The sequence below is a fragment of the Tenrec ecaudatus genome, chromosome 4, assembly GCF_050624435.1.
Source record: "Tenrec ecaudatus isolate mTenEca1 chromosome 4, mTenEca1.hap1, whole genome shotgun sequence".
Lineage (NCBI taxonomy): Eukaryota > Metazoa > Chordata > Mammalia > Afrosoricida > Tenrecidae > Tenrec > Tenrec ecaudatus.
The window spans coordinates 34,672,326-34,697,649 of record NC_134533.1 but is presented as its reverse complement, the minus strand read 5'-3'; the positions used below and the strand labels follow the sequence as shown (position 1 = coordinate 34,697,649).

Sequence of the window (25,324 nt, the reverse complement as noted above, 5' to 3'; positions counted from 1 at the left end):
CCCAGAGCCCTGGTGGTCAGTGCTCAGCTGCTAAGCAAGAAGTGATGGTCGGACACCACCGTGGTCTCTGCAGGGAAATGGCTGGCCGAGCTGCTCCCGTGAAGTGCATGCCCAAGAAGCCTTGGGTCACATGGTGCCATTATGAGTGGAAAACATCGTGACAGCACCCAACATCCCATCAGTTCTGACTCCTAGCGACCCCAGAGGACAGAGTGGAACTGCCCCACAGGGTTGAAGAGGCACTGTATCTATATGGGAGCAGACAGCCTCATCTTTCTCCTGTGGAGTGGCTCCTGGCTTTGAACTGTTGGCCTTGTGTTCAAATTGTAACCACCAAGGCTCTTCATTCACATGAAGGAGCGGCCGAGTTGCCCTTCCAACTTTCTCCACCACCTGCAGCATGTGAGTTCCTGCTGCTCCCCTTCTTCCACTTCAGTCCCACGTGAAAACTCTGCAAGACTAATGGACCTGCGAGAGCGCTTCCTCATCTCTGGACACATTCTCTGATTACGAGTGAGATGGAGGATCTATTAAGTGGCTGTTTGATTTTCCTCATTAACAAAAGGACCTGCTCATAGTCTTCGTCCATGTTTCTATTGAGTGCCCTCTGCTTTCTTATATTCTCTTGTAAGAAAATGCTGGATTGGGGTACTTTGTAGGTCAGGCATGTGGCAATAGCTTCTCCCAGTGGGTGACTGCGTTTGTAAAAGAAACTTTGTTGATTGTATCTTTGATGACCAGGAACTTCATGTTTTAATGCGGTTGAGTGGATCCATCTTTTTCTAATGGGCAGTGCTTTGGGAGGCTTTGTTTCCAAACTCCTGCGCTTGCTTGGAGCTCAGAAAGCTGTGCTTTGGGGCCTAAATAAAGGTCATTTTGCATCTCTACCCTCTTTTCCTTGTAAAGAGACCTCCCTTTGGTTGGCCTTGGTATTGTCCGTACTTGCCCCGCCTTGGTCTCTGGGTAGGGATTGGAATGGGCCTGGTGACTGGGCAGACAGGGCAGGGTGGAATTGGGGCGCGGGCCTACGCCTTTTTGATCCTGTGGCTGTTTCTACTGAAACACAGTGCCGATTGGATCTCCCCTGAGCCTGACTTATTGGTAAGCTTGATAAAAGGGATCATAGCCTTGCTCCTTCCCCCACCCTCCCATTTAATGTCACTGATCAGTTCTCACTTCCTGCTGCTGCTAGGCGACATTGCCAACGCAGAAGCAGCCTGTGGGGACAACTCCTGCTTCACCTTGTCACCCAGGCCTGGCTGGGGTGGACATGAGTGTGTGTATGGAGAGAGCTTATGTATAGTTATAACGAGGACAAAAGAAAGTTAAATGAACCAGAGTGGCTGCCGAGGCTTCTTGTGTATATCTGAACACCTCATGGGTTTTGGCTCCTTGATTTGGAGGTGCAGAGTCGTGGCTTCAGTTAATTGGTTCATTGCCTAATGCTTGACCTCCTTTGTTGTGTCATGCCCGGCATCTTAAAAGCTTGCTAGTGACTCCCTAAGGCACTGGCCAGTTGGTCTCAGTTTCCCTGGAGCAGAGAGGAAGAAGGGGAGTCAGGGACAGGAGATGGATAGGAAATATGTGGCTCGTGACCGTCATCAACAATGCCTTCCTTTGCTAAGAAACGAAAAGAACCACGGAGATGGTGCCTGACTATGGTTACTGAAAGGCTCTGTAACGATCCTGATCAATAGGGGGACAGTGTGTAACAGAATTTCTAGTTTCCTTGACTCCATAAAGTTTCTGGAGCCATTAAGGCCACACGAATCCCTGAACCTATTACCCTGAAGTCGTCTTGAAACCAGAAACCAGAAACATTCCCAGAGGTTTTTGAAAACCAAACAGTAGTTTAGCTTAACCAGTAAAGAGTGTCTGCCTTGAGCTTTCTGCCCTTTTAAGAAGCAGTCTCTATGGGATTAAATGGGCAACTGCCACCTGGAAGCCTAGCTAGGAACTGTGGGCTGTGGGGGAGGCGGGGCTGGTAGTGAGGTTATGTTAACGGGGAGGAACAATTTAGAGAGAGAGTGTGAGAAAGCCTGAGCTACAAAATGAGCTCCGTGCCCAACGGTTCAATAGTATTTGCTCTGCGTGTGTATTCTCAAGGTTGAAATCCCATCTCGCAGCTCTTCACTTGGCTTCCTCCCTCCTAGGGGCTCACGCGTGTGCCCAAGGCCTGAGCTCACTTATCCCCTGTGCTGTTCACGATGAGTCTAAATGGGTTCAAGTAGGGATTAGACAGATGCACCTCACTGAAGAGGGTTAGGATTGGAAAGGCGCCGGGGGGCGGGGGGGTGGGTGGTGGGCTGAGGTTCAATAAAGAGCCATTAATGGTGTGATTGCTGAGTGTCCTGCACTTGATCATGGTAGGGTTGCAGTGGGGACAGGGCAGTGAGGGGCCCTGCCTTCCTGGCTGCAGGAACAGCCAGCAAACAAGGGGGGATCCTCTCAGAAGAGTGTGCATGTGGTGGGATGGGTAGGAAGCGCCTTGGATCGGGCGCTGTTGCTAGTCTGTGCTTTCAGATAGATCAGTGCTTCTAGCTTGCCGTGGTTAAGGTGCCTGACTCATATGACCCTGTGTACATCAGAAGGAAACATGGCTCAGTCATGGATGTTGAGCCCATTGTTGCAGCTACCGGCCAGTTCATCCTGCTGAGGACCTTCTACTTGGCCAAGCATGATGTCCTTTTCTAGGACTGGCCATTCCTGAAACACGGCCAAAGAATGTGAGGTGAAATCTTGCCATCCTCGCTTCTAAGGATCATTCTTCCATCTGCATTTCTTCCAAGACAGATTTGTGTGTTCTTTTGGCAGTCCATGGTACTTTCAATGTTCTTCCTCAGCACCATCATTCAAATGCATCTCTTCTTCTTTGGTCTTCCTTGTACTGTGTCCCATATGGGGCATATGAGGCAATTGAAAACACCATCGCTTGGGTCAGGCACAATTTAGCCCTCAAAGTAACATCCTTGCTTTTTAACCCTTTCCTTGTCTTGTGCAGCCTATTTACCCAATGCAACACGTTGTTTGAGCTCTTGATTGCATTTCTTGACTTCTGTCTGCCTTATCAATGATCAAGTTGGCCCAAGGGGTACAGAGCCAATCCCGCACCAGCCTATACGCAGCCGGTAAGCGAGGAGCAGACCCTCGTGTGGTGTGAGGGGCTTGCTGTCATTGAGGAGCCCTCCCAGCAGAGATGGTCTGCCTGGTTCTGTGAAGATCATGGTCAAGACCACACCCAAGGCAGTTCTAGTCTGAAGCAGCTCAGGGGTCAGCTTGAGCCAAATCAACACCATATTCTAAGAATATTTTTAAAACCATATTTTGATGATGTACAAGAAAAGCATAGTTTTGCAGTAGGTTTTGATAAACGGGAACACTAACTTTAAGCCTCATTTAAAGGAACTGTTACCACCTCTAGTTAAAAACCAACAGCAAATTGAGAATGACGAGGGCAACGAATGTTTAAGGGTGCTTTACTCAATGGATGTATGTATGGGTTGTGATAAGAGTTGTATGAGCCCCAATAAAAAGATTTATTAAATTATAAAAAAAACCAACAGCAGCGTTTTAGTCTTCTCATTGGTAGACTTGAATTGCAGGATTGTTTTCTCCATTGCCACGACTGTAATGGGAACTTCATCAATACAAAGTGTGCAGCGTTTTAGTCTTCTCATTGGTAGACTTGAATTGCAGGATTGTTTTCTCCATTGCCACGACTGTAATGGGAACTTCATCAATACAAAGTGTGCAGAGTTTCATTTCCTTCCTGTTACTGGAATAAACAGAATTTGTCTTTGTGGCCTTTGAACCAAAAATGTTAACCCTTTGGCCTTTTCTAGAAAGAGCTGCCTGAGCTTTGTGGCCATGGGAAGGCACTCCAGCCTCAGTTTCCTCATCTGTGAAGTGGTCATGGAGTCTGTTTCAGAGTGGCGTTTGAGGAATGGAAGAGAGTGGATGTTGAATCCCGCCTCCCGTGTCCAGTGCTTCAGGGCCTGCTGTGAGGTGTTCTCCCTCATAGCAGCCCTGCATGTGATCGAGGAGGGCAACCCGCAGGGCGTTCTCTGCTGTCATCTTTCCTGGGCGTCTGCCCCACGGAGCCTTGCGTGGGTTTGAACCATCAACTTTTCAGTCAACAGCTGAGCACAACAGACATGAGGGCCTCCATTGTGAATATTCAGTCATGAATGATTCCCACAAACCAAAAGCCAAACTGGTGGTCATGGGGTCAATTTGGTTCCGACTGGGCAGCCCTGGTGGCGCTGTGGTTACGTGTTGGGTGGTGGGGTTGCTCACAGTGAAACCATCAGCCACTCCTTGGGAGGGAGACGAGGCTTCCTACACTCTGAAGAGTTGCAGTCTGGGAAACTCACAGGGCAGATCTGCCCCGTCCTGAAGGGCTACTGTGAATCGGCCTCCACTTCACGGTGATGAGTGTGTGTGTGTGTGTGTGTGTGTGGCTGTTCAAAGTCCTCCCAGGAGAAAGGGGACTAGGATGGGACAGACGTCGGGGGCATGAAGGTCAGCATTCCTCAGAGTTGACAGCAGGGCCCATGCCTTTGCCCCTCGGCTTGGCGAGCGCTGCTTCCTGAGAGCTCTGTACCCCCCCCACCCCCCACTACATTCATGCTGCTTCTACATCATTTTCCTCATGAAACGCAAGGAAGCATCACTAAAAAATGTAAGGAACAGCTTCAGGCCCTTAATGAGGCTATAAATGCAGGACGAAATAATTCATAAAGCGATCTCCTGTTTAAGATTTGGCTTGACCACTCCACTTTCCCTGTGCTCGCCCCTGGGTGCTATAGCCATCGCATTCCGAGCTGACCTTTGACAAGAAAGCGCTGGCACGTGGGCTCCATGCGAGGGCTGCTGCCGCCACGCTCCATCCGAGAAGCCAAGGTGCGTGCAGTAGACGCTGGTGGAAGTGAGGCGCACGCACCTGCCAGGCAATGTGCCCCATCCACACGTCAATCCCGCTGCAGGTTTCTTGAGGGTCTCGGACAGTGTACTTCCTAAGTCTGTGCCCACTGCAGAGGGTCAGCACTCCCTGGCTGACCCCGCGGGAGCATTGTATGCCTTTGTCTTAAGCTGAGTTCTCCAGAGAAGCAAAACCTATGACGCTTGTAGATGTCTACACCCTGAGCGGTTTATTGCATGGAAATGGGTCACACTGTTGAAGAGGTAGACAAGTTCCCAGTCTCGGGGCCAGATGTCAGCCCGCAGGTTTCACCTGACTGATGAGCCCAAGATTGGCAGGTTGGATGGCAGGGTTCTGGCTGTGGACGCAAATGAATCCCAGGTTGGCAGGTGGCAGGTGACATGGCAGATTGCTGACAAGCCCCAGAATGGGAAGGTAATATGGCAGGCCACTGGTTCAAGTCTAAAGAACCAGCGGCCAGATGATGAGCTGGGTGTGCAGGATCCAGCAAGAAAACAAAGCAAGCTTTTCCACAGCATCACTTGTATTGGAAGCAGTCCACACTCCCTGAGGAAACCTCCTTTCAGTGGATTGGCTTCTCCTAGCAGATCTCATCATGGAGAAGATGACATGATGGTAGACCTCATTGTGAGCCATGATTGTGTCTTAACTGCCCAACCGCTGACATCCTGGCCCAGCCAAGTGGACACAAACTTTAATGGTCACAGCTTTATCACAGTTTCCCTGGCTATCTTTGAGTCAATTCTGACTCAGGGCGACCTCTCATCCAACAGCAGGTAATGTGGCCTGGCCAGTGCCATGGTCCAGATCCCGAGTCTGCGCGAGCGGATTACTGCAGCCACTGTGTATTTGTGAGGCCCTCTCAACATTATCTAGAGTCGCATTCTGCTGTGATTATCGGGCTTTCACCGGCTGATGTCCAAAAGTAGATCGCCAGGCCTTTCTTCCTGGTCTGCCTTAGGTTGGAAACCTGTCCACCGTGGGTGACCCGGCTGCCGTGTGAAATACCAGTGGCGGAGCTTTCAGGGTCATAGCAACACGCAGGCCACCACAGCGGCGGAAATGGATAGATGGGTAGTGGATATGCATTTTTTTCTTTGAACCCGTGTACACGGAAGCTGAGGCTATTGGGGTGTGGGTGGAGCTGGAGATTTGGCAAGACTCAGGTACTTCGAGTAGAAGTGCCTTCTTGATTTGGTCTCCGGCAGCACCCACATGTGACTGCACTTTTCTCGGTGGCCCTGTGGCAGGGCCACAGCAGGAAGCATCTTGCTTGATGAGAACAAATGACCGTGGTCAGCACCTGGGGACAGCATCTCTGGTTCCACCTGACACTGATGCCACAGTGGTGGCAGTGAGTCTAGAGTCAGGGGCCTTTGGGGGGATTTTCCTGGAGTGTACAAATAATTCACTGCGGGCCAGCTCCTGGGGTGGCTTCACATGTCCTTGTGCCTGAAAGGAGCGTGTGGAACTGAGGAGTGAGTCAGAGAAATGACAGGCCATTGTTCCAGTCTCCTGACAATGTTGTTGGCACCAGGTGGTGGGAAGAGGTGTGTGTGTTAGTTCCCTGGGGGCAGTTTTTCAGGATGCTCTGTTAAGAGAGCCGAGAATCAAGTGGGAATCTGTATGCCCCACGTGTATCTTCGTGACTGTTCATTGAGTCTGTGGCCCTGGGTGGTCAGGGAGCAGAAGTCTGGACCACAGGGACCGCTGGATGGTTTGCAGATGTCAGTCTTGTGTTGCAACGAGAGAGGGGGGTGTCCCCAGGGGAAAAGGGAGCAGGAGAGAATGCCGAGGACGGCAGCTGGGAGAACTCCCTTATCTCAGCTGGGCAAGTTTGGGTTTGGGGATGAGAGTTGGCGGGGAATGCAGCAGCTGTCTGCATTTTCACAGTTGCCCCCGTTGGGGGCCCCCCAGCAAATACAAATTTGTGGGTGCCAGAAATTTTGGAAGGCTCTGCTACAGCAGGCGGTTTGCATTTGCCCAAAGTGAGAGGACTTGGAATTTCTTCCCCCACACCCCCTGCTTCCCACCCCCTGCTCCCCACCCCGTGCTTGGTGCAGATGGTGTAGTTATTTTAAGTAAGTGACAGGCTGCAGTGAAATGGACAACTCTGTTTCATTTTTCAGCTTTAAGGAAAAAAAGAAAAGGAAAGAGGGGAGAAAGCCCAGCTAGCCAGCTCCACGAGAATGCTCGTCTTTTGGGGATTCTGACTGTACCGCCCGGGGCACTGAATTGGTATACATTTCGTAGCCACAAGAAAGCCCTGCTGTAAAATTAGAAAGATGTCTCACCCCTGGGGGGTGCAGACGGGTGGCAATTTACTTACTTGCACAAATCCAGATACCAGGTGCCCTTTTGTTTAAAGCTGAATGCACTTATTCTGGGAGTTAGGGGTCGGTGGAAATTTCCCAGGAAGAGAGTCAGAAGATGGGGCATGCATCGGTAACTTCTCCTTCTTTAATCTAAAAGCCTTTGATTGTTTATGAGGTTCGCCTCTGCAGAGGCGATCATCAATTTTACATGGAACAATTCGTACATACTTTGTTTTAACGCGTCCATTGAAATGTTCTCCGTGTACTACATCCCACTTTCTCCGTTTCCGTTTCCGGTTTCTGTTTCTCCTCCTTCCCTAGGCCTCTGGACTGGGTCCTTGGGTAAATGGCGGCGTCCTTTTGATCTGAAATGGTTGGTCAAGCTAATGGTTGATCAGGGGTGCGTTCCATTCCAGACCTGAAGGGTTATTGAAGATCATTGACGGTGGGGGGGGGGGATCCACCAATCTCTCTGACCAGTAAGCCTGGCCTGGGCCATGACTTTGAGGTCTCTTCTACATTTTTCTCACACGCTAGCCAGGACCTTCTAATATGATAACCCTTAGTTCCTGGAGTGGCCACAGAGTTACCAGGGCCCGTCACAGACAGCGATGGCCCAGCGTGGAGTTTGGATCTCTGTGTGGGCGACCCAGGCTCAGTTCCCTGCCGGCGCGCCTCTTTTCCATCCGCAGAGGCTGGTGTGCTGTTGTGATGCTGAAGAGCATCCAGTGGGGCTTCAAGAACCTGGTGAGCCACTTCTCCAGAAGCAGACTACAAAAGCCCTGACCGTACGATCCAAACGCAGGGTTTCCATCCGTCGTGTGTAGGGTCACCCTGAGTCATGGGCTGAGCCAATGTGGTTAACAACAGTGCTTGCCAGGTGCCAAGGATGCAGCTGGGACGGACACCATCCCTCTCCCTGCCTCCAGGGAGCCTGCAGTCTCGTGGAGAGAGTACAGCTACATCTGTGATAAGACCTAGGATAAAGGAACCACGACACAGCAGAGCGCAAAAGGGTCACTGTGGTCGACCGGGTGTCCAAGAAGGGACTGCGGAGGATGTGGCTGCAGGGGAGGTGTGAGGGTGAGCCGGCTAGCAAGGCAGAAGGAGGGTGGTGGAGTGGTTCGGGCTCCCGACCAGGTGAGATGATGGAATCTTGCTGCCAAGGACCCCTTGTCTTTGAGGCGGTGGTTAGACATGAGACTGCGGAGGTAGGTAAGGCCTTGCAAACTATAACAAGAGCGGGGAATTTATTCCCAGGGCATGCGGGAGCTACTGGTTGGTGACATGTTAGAATCTCACTCTGCTGTGAAGGAACTGAGCCAGGGGAGTAAGAACTGGGTGTTGGAAGCTTAGTGGAAGACAAGGCTGCTCATAACACCTCAGTGTGATGGATGTTTGGGGCTGGTTATGTCTTTGTTGTGTGTGGGGTGTGCATCATAAAATGCTTAGCAGCGTCCTCAGCCTCTACCTCCTACTCGCCAGTTACTACCCCATAGACTGCTAACTGCAAGGTCGATGGTTCAAACCCACCAGCTGCTCCGGAGGAGGAAGATAAGGCAGCCTGAGCCTCTAAAGATCAACAGTCTTGGAAAGCCCTGTTGTGAGTTGGACTTGACCCCCATGGCTGTGGGCTAGTTGTGAAAACAGGGGCCCTGGCGGCTCAGTGGGTAAGTGCTCAGCTGTGAACTGAAAGGTCTATAATTTGAAACCACCAGTAGTCACTGTACCGGGGAAAACCCTGGTGAGCCACAGGAAATGGGTCCACTCTGTTCTTCCGGGGCCAATATGAGTTGGATTCGACTCGATGGCACGCCACCAGCACAAGTTGTAACAACCCAAAACGCCTCTAGATCTTACCAGATGTCCCCTGTGGAGCGAAGCTGTCTCCTCTCTCCCTGTTGAGAACCACTCTTTGAAGGGATGGGGCTGGGGACAACACAGGGAGGTGATGGGGGCTGGAGGGTGTCTGAGGGAGGCAGATTGAATGGGTGGGAAGTGCATTCTGAAGCAGAATCAATGGGGTGCAACTTCTCCATGCCTGGTGTGCTCTTCAGCCTGTAGCCTTTGTGGGTTTCCCACTTTCCTCAAGCCCCAGGCTATGTCCCCCTTGCACGCTTCAAGTGGGGCTCAGAAGAGCAGGATCATCCACCAGGCCTTAGTGCGCTGGGCCCTGTGGAGGGATGGACCCCTGCGGATGGGGGACATTGTATTCAGTCTCAGCCTCACACCCTTCCATTTGTCAGGACCACAGCTGCCAGCGGCCTTACTGACTCTCAAAGCAAGTGCTTTGGAATCTAATCTGCACCGTGTTCTGGCTCCAGAAATCTCTTTATCCGTACAAGCTACTGCGGCTTTTCCAAGAGGCGTGCCTTCGAGGAGCTAGCTCCGCCGATGTGCGGGTCTGTGGTTTCCCAGCAAAACGGGACTGCAGTGACCCTCCGGAGCCCTAAAGGGTTCTGTGCGTCTGGTGACGCCCAGAGCGGAGCGGAGCAGCTGTTAAGGAACAGCTGGAATGTGTGGGGTTTACTGTGGGTGGCTGGCTGGAATCCAGCCCCGTCCACTCTTCCAGACCTCTTTCCCATCATTCCCCCTCTGGCATCTTGAGCCCCAGCCCTGCCATAGTGAATTGGTTTCATGTTCTTCTTGGGATGGGTGGTGGCTTCCTGGGGAGTATTCTTGAGAGGGAGTCTGAGTGCCATGAGAGTGCTGTGATTGATTAGTGATGTCTGACCTGGTGGAAGCAACAGGTGGAGTGGGAGCATAGGACATGTGCAATTTCTAACGTTCACGGATGTTTTTATTCCCCCCACATCCTTCACTAACTTGAACTATACCTCCCAGCCCTTAGGTCTTCGCTCACTGATCTCTTGGCCCAAAGGGCTTTTCTTTTTCATCTCTGGGGATCCATCAAGGTCTGCGGCAGGTGTCACCTCTTGACTGGAGCCTTCCCTGTACCCCTTGAATTTTGGCTTCATCTAAAGATGCCAGGGACCCAGCCCCTTGATGACCTTTTAAAGCAGAGAAGTGTCCTGATCCGTTCACGCCTTAGAGCGTTGGTTCCTTTTGACCGCAGAGAGGGGGATGGATTGGAGAGGGTGAGGACCCGAGTCAGGGAGGCCAGTGGGGGCGCTGTGGGAGCAGCCCTAGGAAGAGTTGGTGAGGACTCGTGCTGTGACAGCGTGGACAAGTGCACAGGACTTGGTGATTGGACTTGGGGTGGGCGGGTCCCAGAAGGACTTGTGGGGTTCTGGTATGGACCATTGTGGGGTGTGGGGGCCTCTCGCTTAGCATCTCTTCTGGACTTCCTTGATGGACCGTGAGCATACACATTTCTGCAGCAGGCATGCGTGCGCATCATTGCTTCAGCACAGCGGGGCAGATGTTCTGCGAGCCAGGAGTACCCATGGAGCCAGGGCCGGGGGAGGGTACTGCTTGTGTGTGGTTGTTGCTGGTGTGCTCCAGGTGTGATGTATTCTTCGTATCAGAGTAAGGGCTCATTTCTGCAGGGAATGCTTAGGAGAGAAGGGGGGCTCTAAGTGGGATGAGAAAGGTTGTGTCGGGATTCTGGGGAAAGACCGACCTTTAACCTTGAAGGGCATTCCAGGCGTCAGGAGCGACGTGTGTGGAGGACAGTGGCACGACAGATGTGCTATCAGGGAGCTGGGAGACTGAAACCTAGAGAAGTTTCTCTCTGCAAAGTTATCTCGGACCCGGTCTCCTGTCACCCACAGCCTTTTATCTCTTGCCCCCCGGCTCTTGGATCAGTGCCTGGCTCCCTTGAAACTCCGCCCCCCTGACCTTGGGGGGACTTGGGGTTGGAAGAGGCCTTGGTGCTTTCAACTCGCTGTTCAGTGATTTGGGCTTTCACTCTAGACTAGAGGTTCTCCACCTTCCTCACACCACGACCCTTCCATACAGCCCCTCATGTGGTGGTGACCCCGCCCCCACCATAACATTCTTTTCGTTGCTACTTCATCACTGTCATTTTGCTACTGTGATGAAACATTATGTGAACATCTGATAGGCAGGATGTATTTTCATTGTTACAAATGGAGCATAATGAAAGCACAGTGATTCATCACAAAACAGGATGCCATTGCAGATTGTGAAATATTTATTTCTAATTACAAATCAATGAAATTTTGTCTTGAAGCATGGTGTAGCATGGGTCACAGTCTTAATATAACAACAGTAAACTGCATTGCTATATTTTGCGACAGTATGCGTAAAAAGCCAATGTCAGTGTGAAGGTTGAGATAGCTTCTTTCTCACCACTTCAGCTTATCTGCATGTGGGAGACCCGCCTGGAGATGGATAGAGGAGCCGTGTCTCTGTTCCTAAGACAATCGGAAATATGTGTGACCCCCAAGGGGTCCACCTCCAAAGGGGTCGCGACCCACAAGTTGAGAACTGCTGCCCTAGACCTTGGTTCTAAACTTTCAGTAACTCTTGGCAAGCAGTTGGATGATCATGGTATCTTGTTGGAGTTTAAACAGCCGTAGTTCACGTTTTAACTTGGCCTTGCCTACCCGTGTGAACCTCAGGCAGGCTGGCTTTGTAGGCCTGGGCTCCTATTTCCGAAAGTAAAATGATCTCTAGGTAGCCCTGCCAACTGAGCCTTCGCCCAAAGATTCTGCGATGTGGAGGGGCCGGAACCTGGGCCTGGAGGGAGCCCATGTGGAATCCAGCCCTTTCTCTTCTCTGTGGGCCTAGTCTTTAGCCAGTGCTGAGAGCAGACAACAGGATATTTGAATTTTAATACAGTTAATAGGGCACCAATCCCATGGCAGGCCCTGCTAGGTGACTTCCTGTGTCATTCCACCTTGTTCGTGCAGAATCCCCAGGGAGATCAGTCCCATCTTGGAGGTGGGGAAATGCAGGCCCAGAGAGGGAAGTCAGTGACCCAGGTCACTTCTGGTGGTGGGGATGAGGTCCTTTCTGCTGTGGTCCTGCTTTCTGACCCCGCTCCCTTCTCCCTGGCAGAGAGCCAGCTGCTGCCCGGGAACAACTTCACCAACGAGTGCAACATTCCAGGCAACTTCATGTGCAGCAACGGGCGCTGCATCCCCGGCTCCTGGCAGTGCGACGGGCTGCCCGACTGCTTCGATAAGAGCGACGAGAACGAGTGCCGTGAGTGACTCTCTGGGGCTGGGGTGGGGGTGGGGCTGGGGGCTCGCAAGGTCGGGGGGTGGGGGGTATCCTTGTCCAACTCAGAGCCAGCAAATCTTGCTTGCTGCATCCTGGTGGTTTGTCTCTGGAAGGCTGCTGCTGCTGCATCATTACTGGTGGCTCCCCTGTCCTGGGGTATGACCGTGGCCTTCGTGGTACACCCTTTGCACCAGAGGGAGCTCAGGCTCTCAGCCAGCAGGTAGTCGGTCTGATACTTGAACTCAAAGCTGCCTGACCCAACATCCAGGTCTTCTTGACTACTCAGTGAGGTGTAGCATTCTGCCCACCACCTGCCTGCCAGTGTGTGGCCCTGTGCCACCTGTGCCAGTGTGCTTAGCATGTTGCTATGATGTTGGAGGCTCTTGCCACTGGTATTTCAAATGCCAGCAGGGCCATCCACTCACGGCCATCAAGTTCCCGTGGAACTTGCAGCGTAGGTCAGACTAGGGAGACAAGCCTAGTCATCTTCTGGGAGTTAGCCAGTGAAAACCAGGTGGATCACAATAGACTTGTCCCGGACTGTGCTGGGGGAGCCCCTCGGATGGAAGACACTGAAAATCCACCATGGCCATGGTCAGTGAGCACAGACGTAGTCGAGAGAACAGCAGCCTTTCGTTCTGTTGGGCGTGGGGCCGACTGGACACGATGCCGCATGTCCACCGTGGAGCTGGTGTCCCCCGCATCCAGCCTGGGTCTTCACTCCCGACGTCAACTCATCCGGGCAGGCTCTGGGGGTCCTGTGAGCCTCCCCACCCCTCTTCCATCTCTATGGATGAGATGTGGCTGGCGATCAGTTGTGAGACAGCCCCCGGGGTTCACGTTGGCAAAGGCTCCTGCTCCGCCCTGCAGAGGTGGGGCCCTCTCTCAAGCCCAGAATTCGCATCCACTGGGTGGGGTCAAGCAAGCCCTCAGGCTGGTGAGCACCCTTGAGAGGTGTGAGACACATGACAACTCGGCAACTGGTGGGTGTCTGCCTGAGGTCACACAGCAGGCTTCTGGCTCTTGGTGCTTTCTCTTGGGCCTCTCTGTCAGCAGGCACGATGTGCTCTGGCTTTGAACCTGCCATCTCTCTGGAAGCCAGCGAAGGACATGGGGGCGGACAGGATAATAGCCTGAACTTGAAACAAGGCTCTGGGCCGTGGCTTTGGTGGGGTTGGAGGCCAGCTCTGGAGGCAGCACCCCTCACTCCTGACGGCTTTCCCACAGCAAGTGCTTCCTCTGGACCTGGCTCCTGATTGGGCACAGCCAAAACGCCCACCTGTGGCCAGGGATCTGGCCCGCCTCAGAGGCGCATACCCTCCATGGGGCTTTCCCAGCAGCCTTTGTGCCCACAGAGGGGAGCCTCCTGCCAACCAGGGACGTGTTATCCCGGAGGCTTGTTGTCTGTTCTTCAGAGAGGGTTTACGGGGAAAAAAAAAAAACTTGGGAAGGGGAGTTAAGTTTAGTCTGGGTGGGAATGTTTCACTGCGTGTGTTGCGTGTAACTTTTCTGAATAGATCACTCTACATAATGCATTTTAATCTTTTTTTTTTCAGAATAAATGAGTGGTGTGCCTACTTCAGGAGCCTTGGTGGCATAGTGGCTTAATGGCTGCTAATCGCAAGGTCAGCAGTTCAGAACCACTAGCCACTCCTAGGGAGAAAGATGAGGCTTCCTGTGTGTCTAAGAATCACAGTCGCGGAAACCCACGGGGCAGATCAGGGTTGCTGAGTTGAAATGGACTCAGTGGCGGTGGGTTTAGTGATTACCTGTCACGCTGCTAACTGCTAGGTCAGCAGGTTGAAACCACCAGCCTGCTCTGAGAAGAAAGAGGAGATTTTCTACTCCTGTAAAAAGCTACACTTTCGGAAACCCACAGGGACAGTTTGAGATGAGTGGGAGGGGACTCAGGGGCAGTGAGTGATGAGTGACCTTCCGTGTCCTCTGTCAATCCAATTCCATGATTTCACAATTCATGCCCAGACTGGGGCAGGGTGTCAGAAAGACGGAAGAAAAATGGAGTAGGGCCGTGACTTGAACCATTTGGTTTGGTTTGGAACATTTTTTCCTTGGCTATCCTCCCATCCTTTTTTTTCATTCCCTCTCCTTAAATCCTGAGTGTGATAGAGATTTGATTGACATTTATTTGGTCTTTTGATCAAAACATAATTTAAAAACCATATACACAAACAGGCATTATAAAAAATTACTCTTCTCCATTGCCTTCTTTTTCCTTACATTAAAGTATAAAAACAGAAGAACACTGGAAAGTTTAGACAGTGGAGGGGAAGGAAAAACATCCCTCTCCTGTAACCAGTTCTACTTTTCTTTAATTTTTTTACACGTCCCCTTCTGTTCTTGGAGTTGAGCGTGTAAGCTGAGAAGACAGATCGTCTGTGTGTGCCTCCCACCTTCCCTCAGGGACTTACGCGAATGCTGTACGTTTTAACCCTTCCAGAGGATCGGATGAGAATTCCTTAACCTCCTGGTGCCTCATTTCCTCCTCCCACAGAATTGTGGGGTTTTCACTCACAAAGAAAACACCAGCACAGCGACTAGGTGCAGCAAGTGCCTTAGACACTTGTCGTCATGGGGATGAATGACTGAGGAGCCTGCATTTTTTCTATTGAACATTAGAGGCACTTAGTCATGGTTGTTGTTTTGTGAGGCTAACGCTCCACTGACCGATTCACTCCTATCAAGTCAATACTCACAGTCACCCTATGGGCCCAAAGTCAATACTCACAGTTACCCTATGGGCCCAGGTAGAACTGCCTTTATGGGTTTCCCAAGCTATACATCCCATAAAGATAGATGGAAAGTGTCTCTCTCTCATAGCAGTTGTTGGTTTCGAACTGCTGACCTGACAGTTAACAACCCAACTCGTAACCCACAATGCCACCAGATCCTTTTGTTTCTTTGAGTAGACGTACCCCCTGTAATGTTCCCTGCCTCCTTCTGTTGAGTGTCTAACCTCCTTTGCCTTGTTCCTTTTGATCAAAGTGCTTAAGATCAGTTAGGTAGGGTGTCCATTTCCAGAAGACAGGAACATGTGATGGTTTGAGCCACCACGATGGGAGGGCTGGGTCTTGAGAGTGACCCACTTGACCATCTTTTGAAGGGCGCTCAGGAGGCAGCGGGTGAGTTCCACCACCTAGTCTTTGGAGGGAGGGAGGCAGCCCGCTGTGTCTTGGCCCCAAGCCCTCCCCCTGATTTTCTTCAACACCTGGAGACTGGAGGAGCGGATAGTGAAGGCAGCCGATGTTCTCATCTCAGGGCGGCGAAGCTTTGGCTTTTAGAAAAGAGAGTTCTCGTCCTTCCCAGAGGACCGGAGAAGGGCCAGGAGAGGCGGAGCAGGAGGTGGTTTCCACAGCACTGGAAGGCGTTTCAAAGACAAGACGAATTGTGTAAATCATAAAGAAAATACAACCTCTTGATTGTGGGTGGGAAGGAGAAAAACAGAGGACTCCCTCAGTGTGCCCGCTTGATACCAGACCCACCATTGGGTCTGGCATGGCCACTGGTAGCATGTTGGCCTCTGTACATGTAGGCTTTCCCCCAGTTGTCATAAACACAGGCATGTCATTTTATGTTTTGATGCCCCCCATCATAACAAGCACATTCACACTCCCCAGATTTCTCGTTATAATTGTTAATGCCTAGATTACAGCCCATTCAGTGGTTATACTACAGCCTGATTACCAACTCTGGGCATCTATATTCCTTTCAGCATCTCACTTAGGAAGATTGTTCACTCCTGTGAACAGGAAGGAGCCCTGTGGCATAGTGGGTTATGCAGTGAGCTGCTAATGGAAAGTTCAGCAGTTGGAACCCACCAGTCAGCCAGAGGCTGTTTGGATCTTGTAAAGATTTAAAATCTCAGAAACCCGTGCGGGTGGGGATGGGGTGGAGAGTTCTAGCCCTACTAGGTCCTTAGGAGTCAGCGTCAACCCGATGGCAGTGGGTTTGGACTGTGAACATGAGGGCCAGGACATCTTTTCCCCGTTGTGAGTGATCTTCTCAGAGTAGACTCTCAGCAATCACAGGAGTGGGTCGAAGAGCCTGGGGTCCTTGATAGCAACTGCCCAGTGGGTTTTGAAAGGGTTGCCCCAGTTTTCTCTCACTGGCCGCTGTAAGAATCCCAGCTTTCTTGGAGCCTGGCAGCATCAGGGCGGATAGTGACACTTTCAGTATCTAGTTAGGGCACTAGTTCGAAATGGGGGTGTGCGCTCATTGTTCCATAGGTGCTGAGGTTGGATGTATTTCCACACCTCTGTTTACTGGTTGGGTTTCCCGTATTCTGAAATACCCATTATTAACCCTGTAAGGAGCCATTTCCAGCGGCATTATGTTTTCCCACTCTGGGAAATTGGAGAACGGCCTCCGTCAGGTTTCGAAGGAGGATGTTCCTTCTGGAATGGCTTGAGTGTATTTCTATTCCTGTTCTCTGGAATGCCCTAAATGAGCATGTCTCTCTGACTGTATGTGAGGGGACTGACAGCGGCTGCAACAATGGGCCCAATACAACGGCAGTTGTGAGGGTGGTTCAGGAGCAGGCAGCGCGCTCTTTACTGCATGTGCATTAGGTCCCTCTGAGCTGGAACCAACCAGCTGAGGACATCCGACAACCACAGTATACGAGGGCCCTCCTACAAATTTGTGAAACATGGAACTAGAGTGTAATGGGATTTTCCGTGACCTTTTTGGAACACACACACACACACACACACACACACGAGTGCACATGCACCTGAAGTAGACTTCTATTTCAGGAACCTGAACGTGCTCTAGGAAAGCAGCACCCATGGCCAGAGGAGGAGGGGCTGCACTTCCCGGGCGCTCGCTCGGAGGCAGCACGAACTCGGGCTTTACCAGCGTCTCCATGAACACCCAGGCCTTATGAGGAAGAGACGATTGTTCTCGCCGACCAACCACGAAGTGAGCCTGCCTTGGCCCCTGACTCCTGGAGGGAACGAAGCACTGCCATCCGTAGACACAGGTGCCACGGGCTGACTTTGGAATAGGGCGCCAGGCTGCTCTTCCTTCTTAGCCTCGATCAGGAAACCCGTTGGCATCTGATAGGACTCACAACAGCGGGCAGACTTGTGGTGAAAGATGGGTGGTTGCCTGGCGTGAGCCCATTCAGCTACGTGGAGGGCAAGAATTTTATCACCAAACCACGTTGTACTCACCTCTTTATATCCAGGTCTCTTCATATATGTGTATGCACACATAAAACATCCTGAGGCTTTTATGTAAATGACTCTATACATGGCTGTTAGTCCCGTGAGCACTGACATGCTTTCCTACAGGAGAGGGCACTTTAATCACTGATTTACTGCCATTAAGTGATGACCCCAAATGCTGCAACCCACCGGTGACCTTGGGACCCAGCACGTTGACGTCCCCTTAGAGTCTCGTGGGTGTTTGCTGCCTTCTCTCTGTGCTCCCAGCAGATCGGGGGCTCATGTTGTGATCTGCATCACAGGCGGTTCATTTCCTCCTTGGGAAAGTTCTGTTGGTGGATGTCTTCATGGACAGGTCCTGTGTCTGTGTGTGTGTGTGTGTGTGTGTGTGTGTGTGTGCGCGCGCGCACGCGCGTGAGCAGGAAGTAGAGTGGCGATAAATTGTAGAACTTGTCTTCTGACCGCTCTGGGGTGGTGGCAGAGACACATTCAACAGGGCTCTGAGGGCATGTTTGGAATAACGGTCAAAACAAAATATTAAAAGTGGATACAATCGAGGACAGAAGTGACTTAGTGCTCATGCTTGGCTCCTTTTTACTGTTTTCCTGGTCTTCAGCCTCTAGGTGGTGCCACATATGATGTTTTCTTTTCAACCTGGACCTGCAGGGCAAGCCGAGCTGAAAATAAAACTATATTCAAAGTCCCTGTCCTTACTCAGGCTTGAAATAGACCTTCAGCGTTTCCCCCATGCACCTGGTGCTTCACATGCGAAACATTCTGGGAAACCAGGACACTTCCCCAGGAGGACAAAGTTGGTTCTTTTAGGCAGGTAAGAAAGACAGACGTGGGGTGCCGTCTGATCCCCTGGGACTTCCCAAGGGGAAGGAAAATCAAACTCGCTATCAGCTCCAGGTCCCTTCCTGTGCAGCAGAGGTCAGAAATGCCCTGCCCTCCACCACCACCCCTTCTTTATTCATTCTAGCACGAGCTCTGCCTCCCCTAGCACCTCACTAGGTTCTAGAATCCATTGCAGTGGCCACATAGAACTCACAACACAATTATAGTTTGCTAGGAAAGGTAACAGTGCGGGTGATTAGGACAGCTATCCCGCATCGAGCTGCGTCTGCAATGAGGCATACGGATGAAAGGAAAAGAAAGAGACATGTGCAAAGCATGGGATTGGGAGGACAACAGTCTGATGGACTGAAGTACCCAGTATATTCAAAGCTTGGTCTTGATCAGCCTATGGCCTCCTACATAACAGGTTACAATTCAGAATCAGAAATGTTCAGGATACAGTTCCTTGCCGCTTCTCAGTCATGTCTCTCAGCCGTGTGGCCCCTTAACCCCCAAACTCGGTGCCATCAAGTCAGTTGTCACACCTGGCAGCCCTTTAGGACAGGGTAGAACTGCCCGGGTGGGTTTGAAACTGTAACTCTTTATGGGGGTATCAAGCCCCTCTTTCTCCAGAGGTTTGCTGGTGGTCTCCAGCTGTGACGTCTAGGTTAGCAGCCCAACCTGTAACCAGTATAAGGGCCAGGGCTCCTCAGTAATGTTATAGAGAGTTATTTTAAGACTGCTACTCAGTGCCCCAAAGGTAGTCCACTCCACCTTAAGTAAGTAAGCCTCAGCCCACAGGCAGTCAGGTCTAGCTTCCTGGGTCAGGGAACCTAGCTCCACTGATGAAGTATCTGCAAGCTAGCCTCCTAGGTGAAGGCACTCGCTTCACTCCTCTGTTGGCTCAAAGTCAGTGGTTCTCAACCTTCCTCAGGCAGCAGCCCCTTAATGAAGTTCCTCATGTGGTGGTGACCCCCAACCATAAGATTATTTTCGTTGCTACTTCATCACTTGTCATTTTGCTACTGTTATGTATTGTCATGTAAATATCTGATATGCAGGATGTATTTTCATTGTTACAAATGGAACATAAAGGATCGTGCTTTATCACAAAACAATATGTCATAGATTGTGAATTATTTATTTCTAATGACATATAAATGAAATGTCTTGAAGCACGTGTAGCCTGGGTAACAGTCTTCACGCTGGGTGCTCATAGGGGGTGTATCTGCATGTGGGCGGACCCGCCTGGAGACGGGTAGCAGTGTCTCGGTTCCTGAGACCACTGGAAATAGGTGTTTTCCGATGGTCTTAGATGACCCATGTGAGAGGGTCTTTCAACCCCCAAAAGGGTCATGACCCACAGGTTGAGAACCACTGCTCTCAGTGATCCTGTCTCTGGCGCTGTCGCTTCTCTGGTATCACAGCCCTCTCTCTCCTGGATCCAGGAGGCTCAGTGGGCAGGAATCTTAGGGTACAAAAGATGTTTTCCACTGTGGCTCTTCCTTGATGGTTCATTTTAAAGCTGGTGAAATGGTAAACCTGACCATTCCCCACATTCAAGTTCATTCATCTTATTTGGATGGCCCCGTCCTACACCAGATTCAGCAGAGGACATGCAGCAAAGGATATTGATGCTGGTGTCAAATAGATCTGGACTGAAAGCCGAGGCGATAGGAAAGCTGTTTACTTGTGCTTTATTGACTCTGCCAAGGCATTGACCCGTGTGGAGCTTTACAAACTCTGAGTAACCTTGGGAAGAATGGGAGTCCCAGACCACTGCATTGGGCTCATGCAGCACTTACACTTGGATCCAGAGGCAGTTGTGAGAACAGAGCAAGGGCGTACTGCCAGGTTTAAAAGCAGGAGGGACGTGCAATGGAGTTGTCTCCTCTCATCATCTTTGCTCAGTCTCTATGCTGAGCAAGTCCTCAGAGATGCTGGATTATATGAAGAAGAATGTGGCATCAGGATTGGAGACAGGTTTATTAACAACCTTGCCTCCTGAGAGTGAGGAGGACTGGAAGCACTTGGCTGATGAAGATCCAGGATTGCAGCCTTCACGATGGATTATGACTCTATGTGAGGAAGACCAAGTCCTCATCCCCGGACCAATAGGTAACACCATGATGAATGGGGAAAAGATTGAAGTTGTGAAGGATTTTGTCTTGCTTGGATCCCCAATCAGTGCTCATGAAAGCAGCTGTCAAGAGAGCGGAAGACAGAGTTGCATTAGGTAAATCTGCTGTAGAAGACCTCTTTAGAGTACTGAAAAGCAAGGGTGTTATTTTGAAGATTAAGGTGTACTGACCCAAGATAACTTTCAGTTGCCTCCTATGCATGTGAAAGTTAGACATTGAATAAGGAAGATGGATGCATTTGAATTGTGGTGCCGGAGAAGAATATTGAAAGTTCCCCGGACTGCTGAAAAGAGACCTACCTGTCTTGGACAAGTATGGCCAGAGTGCTCATTAAGAGGCAAGAATGACAAGACTTCACCTTGCACACTTCGGGCACGCTGTCAGGAGAGACCAGTCCCTGAGAGGGACGTCATTCTTGGTAAAGTAAGGGGACAGCAAAAAAAGAGGAAAGCCCATAGGGAGATGGGTTGGCACAGTGGCTTCAAGCCTAGGAACGATTGTGAGGATGGCACAAAACCGGGCAGTTACTGTCTTTCTGTTGTGCATAAGGTTGTTGACATGGGTCTGATCCAATTTGTTGGTACCCAGATATCCCACCTAGGCATCAAGTACCTTGTTTACATTATTAGAAAGCTATTCAATCACCTACCATTAACAAGCTATTCAAACACCTCACATTTGCTTAGTCCTACCCAGACATTTGGTAGGAATCACAAAGAATAGAAGAGCCCCATGGTGTACCTCGCTGACAGGTGGCGCTGTCTTTTCTTAGAGAGGAGGATGTGGACAGGGGCCATGCTGTAGCTTGGGAAGGTGACTTGCCAGTGAATTGTGGGATGGAGCTAGAGTAGAGGAGACCCCGGGAAACCATGACAGAGCTTGGCCGCTAACTGAAAAGCCGACCCAGAGGGAGAAATGCTTGGCCACGTACTTCTGAAAAAGCCTCCAGTGGAAACCCCGTTCCCAGTGTCACGGTTGTACTGTTTCACCCATGTACAGCCACGGGTCAGAGGACTCTGACGTTGAGCGAGATGGGGATGCAGCCCAAGTGTTGAGTTGTGTAGACATCAGAATGGGCACAGCACTCTCCACCCCTCTGTCTTGTGTTGGAATGCTCCGTACACAGCGAGGGGAGGCGGCCCCGTGACCGTGTCAGGAATGGCCTCACACTGCTCCTTTGGTAAAAAGTCAATAGTAAGGATCTTGCCTCCCACCCGTTTGGATGTCAGGGAGCCGCCTCAGCCCAGTGGATGCGGCCCTTTATGAATAGCCCGTGCTGCCACTGTTTTGCTCCGGGCGAATGGCCTGGTGATGTGGCCGAGGGGCTTGCCCCCTCCACTTGTTAGCTCTGACAAGCCGGGGTGAACTGTTGCATCCCACAGGCCTTCTGGAGAAGTCGAGCCTCAAAGTAAAACTGGCTTACACCAACCGAGAGAAGATGCCGTGGCTTGGGGCCCGTGCCTTGAATGGCGCTTCAGAACAAAGAGGCGCTCATCCCCCTGGAGCACTTCAAGACCGTGCCGCCTGCTTGCTTTGTTTCCAGTTTCCTCATGCTGTTGGTTTCCGTGGTTGTTTTGAAACTTATTTGGAAATTTCTGGCATTTCCCCACTTCATGTATTTTCTTTCATCTCACATGCAAGACAGTAAATCCTGCGTTAGGAAAGGACAGGGCAAGTGGCATTTGGGGAAGCGCTACCAATGAGGCTCTGGGAGCCTCTGACCCCTTCTAATTTCAGGGGGACCCAGGGGGGAGAATCAACATCAGCAACAACTCAAGGCCAACTCCTATGAAGCGGGGATCACCTCCTCTCTCCAATCTCATTACCAATTCTGACACCAGCCGCCCCTCCCACTGCAGTGGCCACGTGGTAGCCATGATGACAGGGTGCATGAGGGTTATGTACAATTCAGGATCAGCAAGTACTCAGGGTACAGCTTTGCCACTAGGACCGCCTCTCCTCAGCCGGGAGCACAGTCAGGGCTCTCTCTGGCTCTCGGCCTGGCCTCTGTCCTGCTTGGGCAAATGTTTGAAAGTCCTTCAGCTCCACTGTCTAGTGCCCATAGACACCCAGCCCAAAGGCTCCCAATTCTCTCTCCCTGTGGGTCAGCACAGCTGTGTAACCACCTTGCTCTGTGAACCAGGAGCCCTGCTGTGAGTGCAGACTTGTGTTAGTTTCTTGGCTCTGCTGCAGCCAGGTCTCTGCTGTTGCTTTTCACAGCCTGGCACCGTGCCCTGTGTTACAGTCCTTGAACTCTCTCTCTCTCTCTCTCTCTCTCTCTCTCCCTGTCTCCTGGGTCAAGGAGCATCTCAGCCCCGGGACCTTGGGTCCACAGGACATGCTCCCTTCCTGCCTGTGGTGGTAGTGACATCCCCCTTTCTGTCACTCGGGTGGCTCCCTTCAGGCCTAGCAACATGGAAAAACTTTGTGAGGTTTCCATGTACCCGATCTGCATGGTCCCACCCCACGAGATTCCATGCTCCTTATTTGCATTGCTAGCCAACTGTCCAGTCCTGTTGGTGGGCCCTGAGCACCTGATGTGCATATTTGGTGAGCCTTACATGATCATGACCATGGCTAGAAAGGTCACCTAAAAACCATCTGTTGCACTGAGGTAGCGGGTGGGAATCAGACAGTGCAGAGCTCTATACCCAGCTACCCTTGATGGTCTCTGAGACTGTGAGCATCATCTAACCCCTGTATCTCTTTACTCTTCCATACAATGGGGCAGTACCAGCACCTGCTGCAGAGATCAAGACTCGCATACTCACTTAGCGGGCCGTCTAGGCCACCAATGGGCTGACCTTGAACAGTAAGCACTGCTTCCTGGTGCGGACAAGGCGAGGATAGGCTCTGCTGCCCGTAGGGCATTACTGTCAACATGAAGTGAAGCTTGGAGGCGGGCACCAGGTCAAGGTTGCAGTAAGTGCCGACCAATGAAACTCCCTCAAGCCCAAGGCCACCATAGCCTTCCTAGACAATACTGCCCCAGCCCACTCATCCTCCCCGCTGCCCTAGAGCCCCTGAGCACCTGCAGACCCCTCTCCACTCCCCGAGAAAGTGAGAAGCATCTAGCTGTCTGACGGGCTTCCTGGTGCCCTCGCCCGTGGAATTGGGGCAGCAAAGGTGAGAGGTGAATAATCTCTATTGGGACAGGGCTTCCTGGAACCTAGAGGCCGTGGCTGGTGCAGATGGTTAATGAGCTCGGTTGCTAGACTGTAAGATTGGGAGTTCGAGTCCACCTCGAGGCTTGTAGAAGCAAGATCAGGTCAATTCCCTCTGAAACACCAGCCATTGTAAGTGTGGGGCGTGGTTCTGTGGGGACGTGTGTGGGGTCACCATGCGTTGGAATCCACTCAGCTGCAACTGGTTTGGTTGCCTGGAGTCCAGTACAAGGCAAGGGTGGGTAGGAATTTGTCCGACTTCGTTCTAGAGAAGAGGGACACTTTCCTTCTGGAAGGCACACAACCTCCGCGGTTCTCTGGGTGTCTCAGAAGTCTCACGTGTTTGTTTCATTTGAGCACACCCTATTTCCTTGCTGACACTGTTCCCTTCCTGGGGGGATTGGGACTGGAGGTGCCTCCCAGAGCCTGCAGCCCTTTCCAGTGTGCACCCCCGGGCCCTCCCCGGCGATGGCAGTCACTGTCTGGGACCTGCCTCCACTTTCTTGGAAACAATCCATTTAAATGCCAATGCTGTCACCAGCCAAGAAGTTAGTGGAACAAAGTCATCCTAAACTCATCTCTTAAATCAACTCTTTTGCACAAATATCAGCTTCACTCCATCTCCCAGCTCTCCTCACCACTTCCGGAGAGAGAGCCGTGATTACCAGAGCTTCATGCTGCTTTTTCCCAGCTGCAGGGGGAGAATCTTAATGAACCAGCCTCCAACCCGGGGCGGGGAGCGGAGGAGCCGCGTTCCGCGTTTCTGGAATGAGTGTGGCCGGGTTGCTGGGCCCCTGTCATTCAGGCACGCTCTTGTTGCCAGGAATTGGCTGCAATTGCAAGATGTAGTCAGTGGGAACAGGCTCGGTAATTGCTAATAAAATTTAAATGGCTGCAAAATCACAGAACATCAAAAAAATTATTATTGTTTTTTCCAGGCACAGCCAGACCAATGTTCCTGATCCGGGCTGGGCTGTGCATGTGCAGTCTTCTTCCCCTGGATTTTTCATATGCAAACGTGCACTTTCACACGTCACTGTGCGCTTGGAATGGCCTGATGATTGGGAAGGGGGTGGGGTGGAGGGAACCCACCCAGGCAGATGAGAAAATAATCATTGAAAAGAGAAGATGTGTCTTTGTGTCGCCTAGACACGTGTGGCCAGGGAAATTCTTTTGCGGTGACTGTGGGGACAAGGGTGCTGATGGTGTGGGGACAGGGAAGAAGGGGGCGCGGATCTCAGAGGGCGAAGGGTGACAGCACAGCCCTCTCAAAAGTGCTGCAGCAGCTGGGTGGGGCAGAGTTTACAGGGGACTCCTGGCAACCTGCTGGCAGGTTGGTGGTGAAGCCTGCTGAGCAGCGCCTTGGAAAGGAGACCTGGGATTTTGTCTGGCTCCGCTCCACATTAGTGTTCACGGAAGCAGCTGTCAAGAGAGCAGAAGACGTAGGGAAACCTGTTGCCCAAGACTCTCGTCAGAGTATTGAAAATCAAGGAGTTTCCTTTGAGGACTAAGTTCTGCTTGAGCCAAGCCGCGGTTCTTCCGTTGTGGAAGTTGGACACAGAATGAGGACGGAAGAGCATCGATGCGT

General features: G+C 51.4%; 1 protein-coding gene across 2 annotated transcripts in view; it reads left to right on the top strand.

Annotated features, from left to right (window-relative positions):
• Positions 1 to 25,324, top strand: part of LDLRAD3 (low density lipoprotein receptor class A domain containing 3) — a 280,744-nt gene that overhangs the window by 77,042 nt on the left and 178,378 nt on the right. For both annotated transcript variants that reach the window (XM_075545875.1, XM_075545874.1), the window contains exon 2: positions 12,244 to 12,390. In XM_075545875.1, coding sequence (XP_075401990.1) covers positions 12,244 to 12,390 — 147 coding nt within the window. The remainder of the gene's footprint in view (positions 1 to 12,243; positions 12,391 to 25,324) is intronic.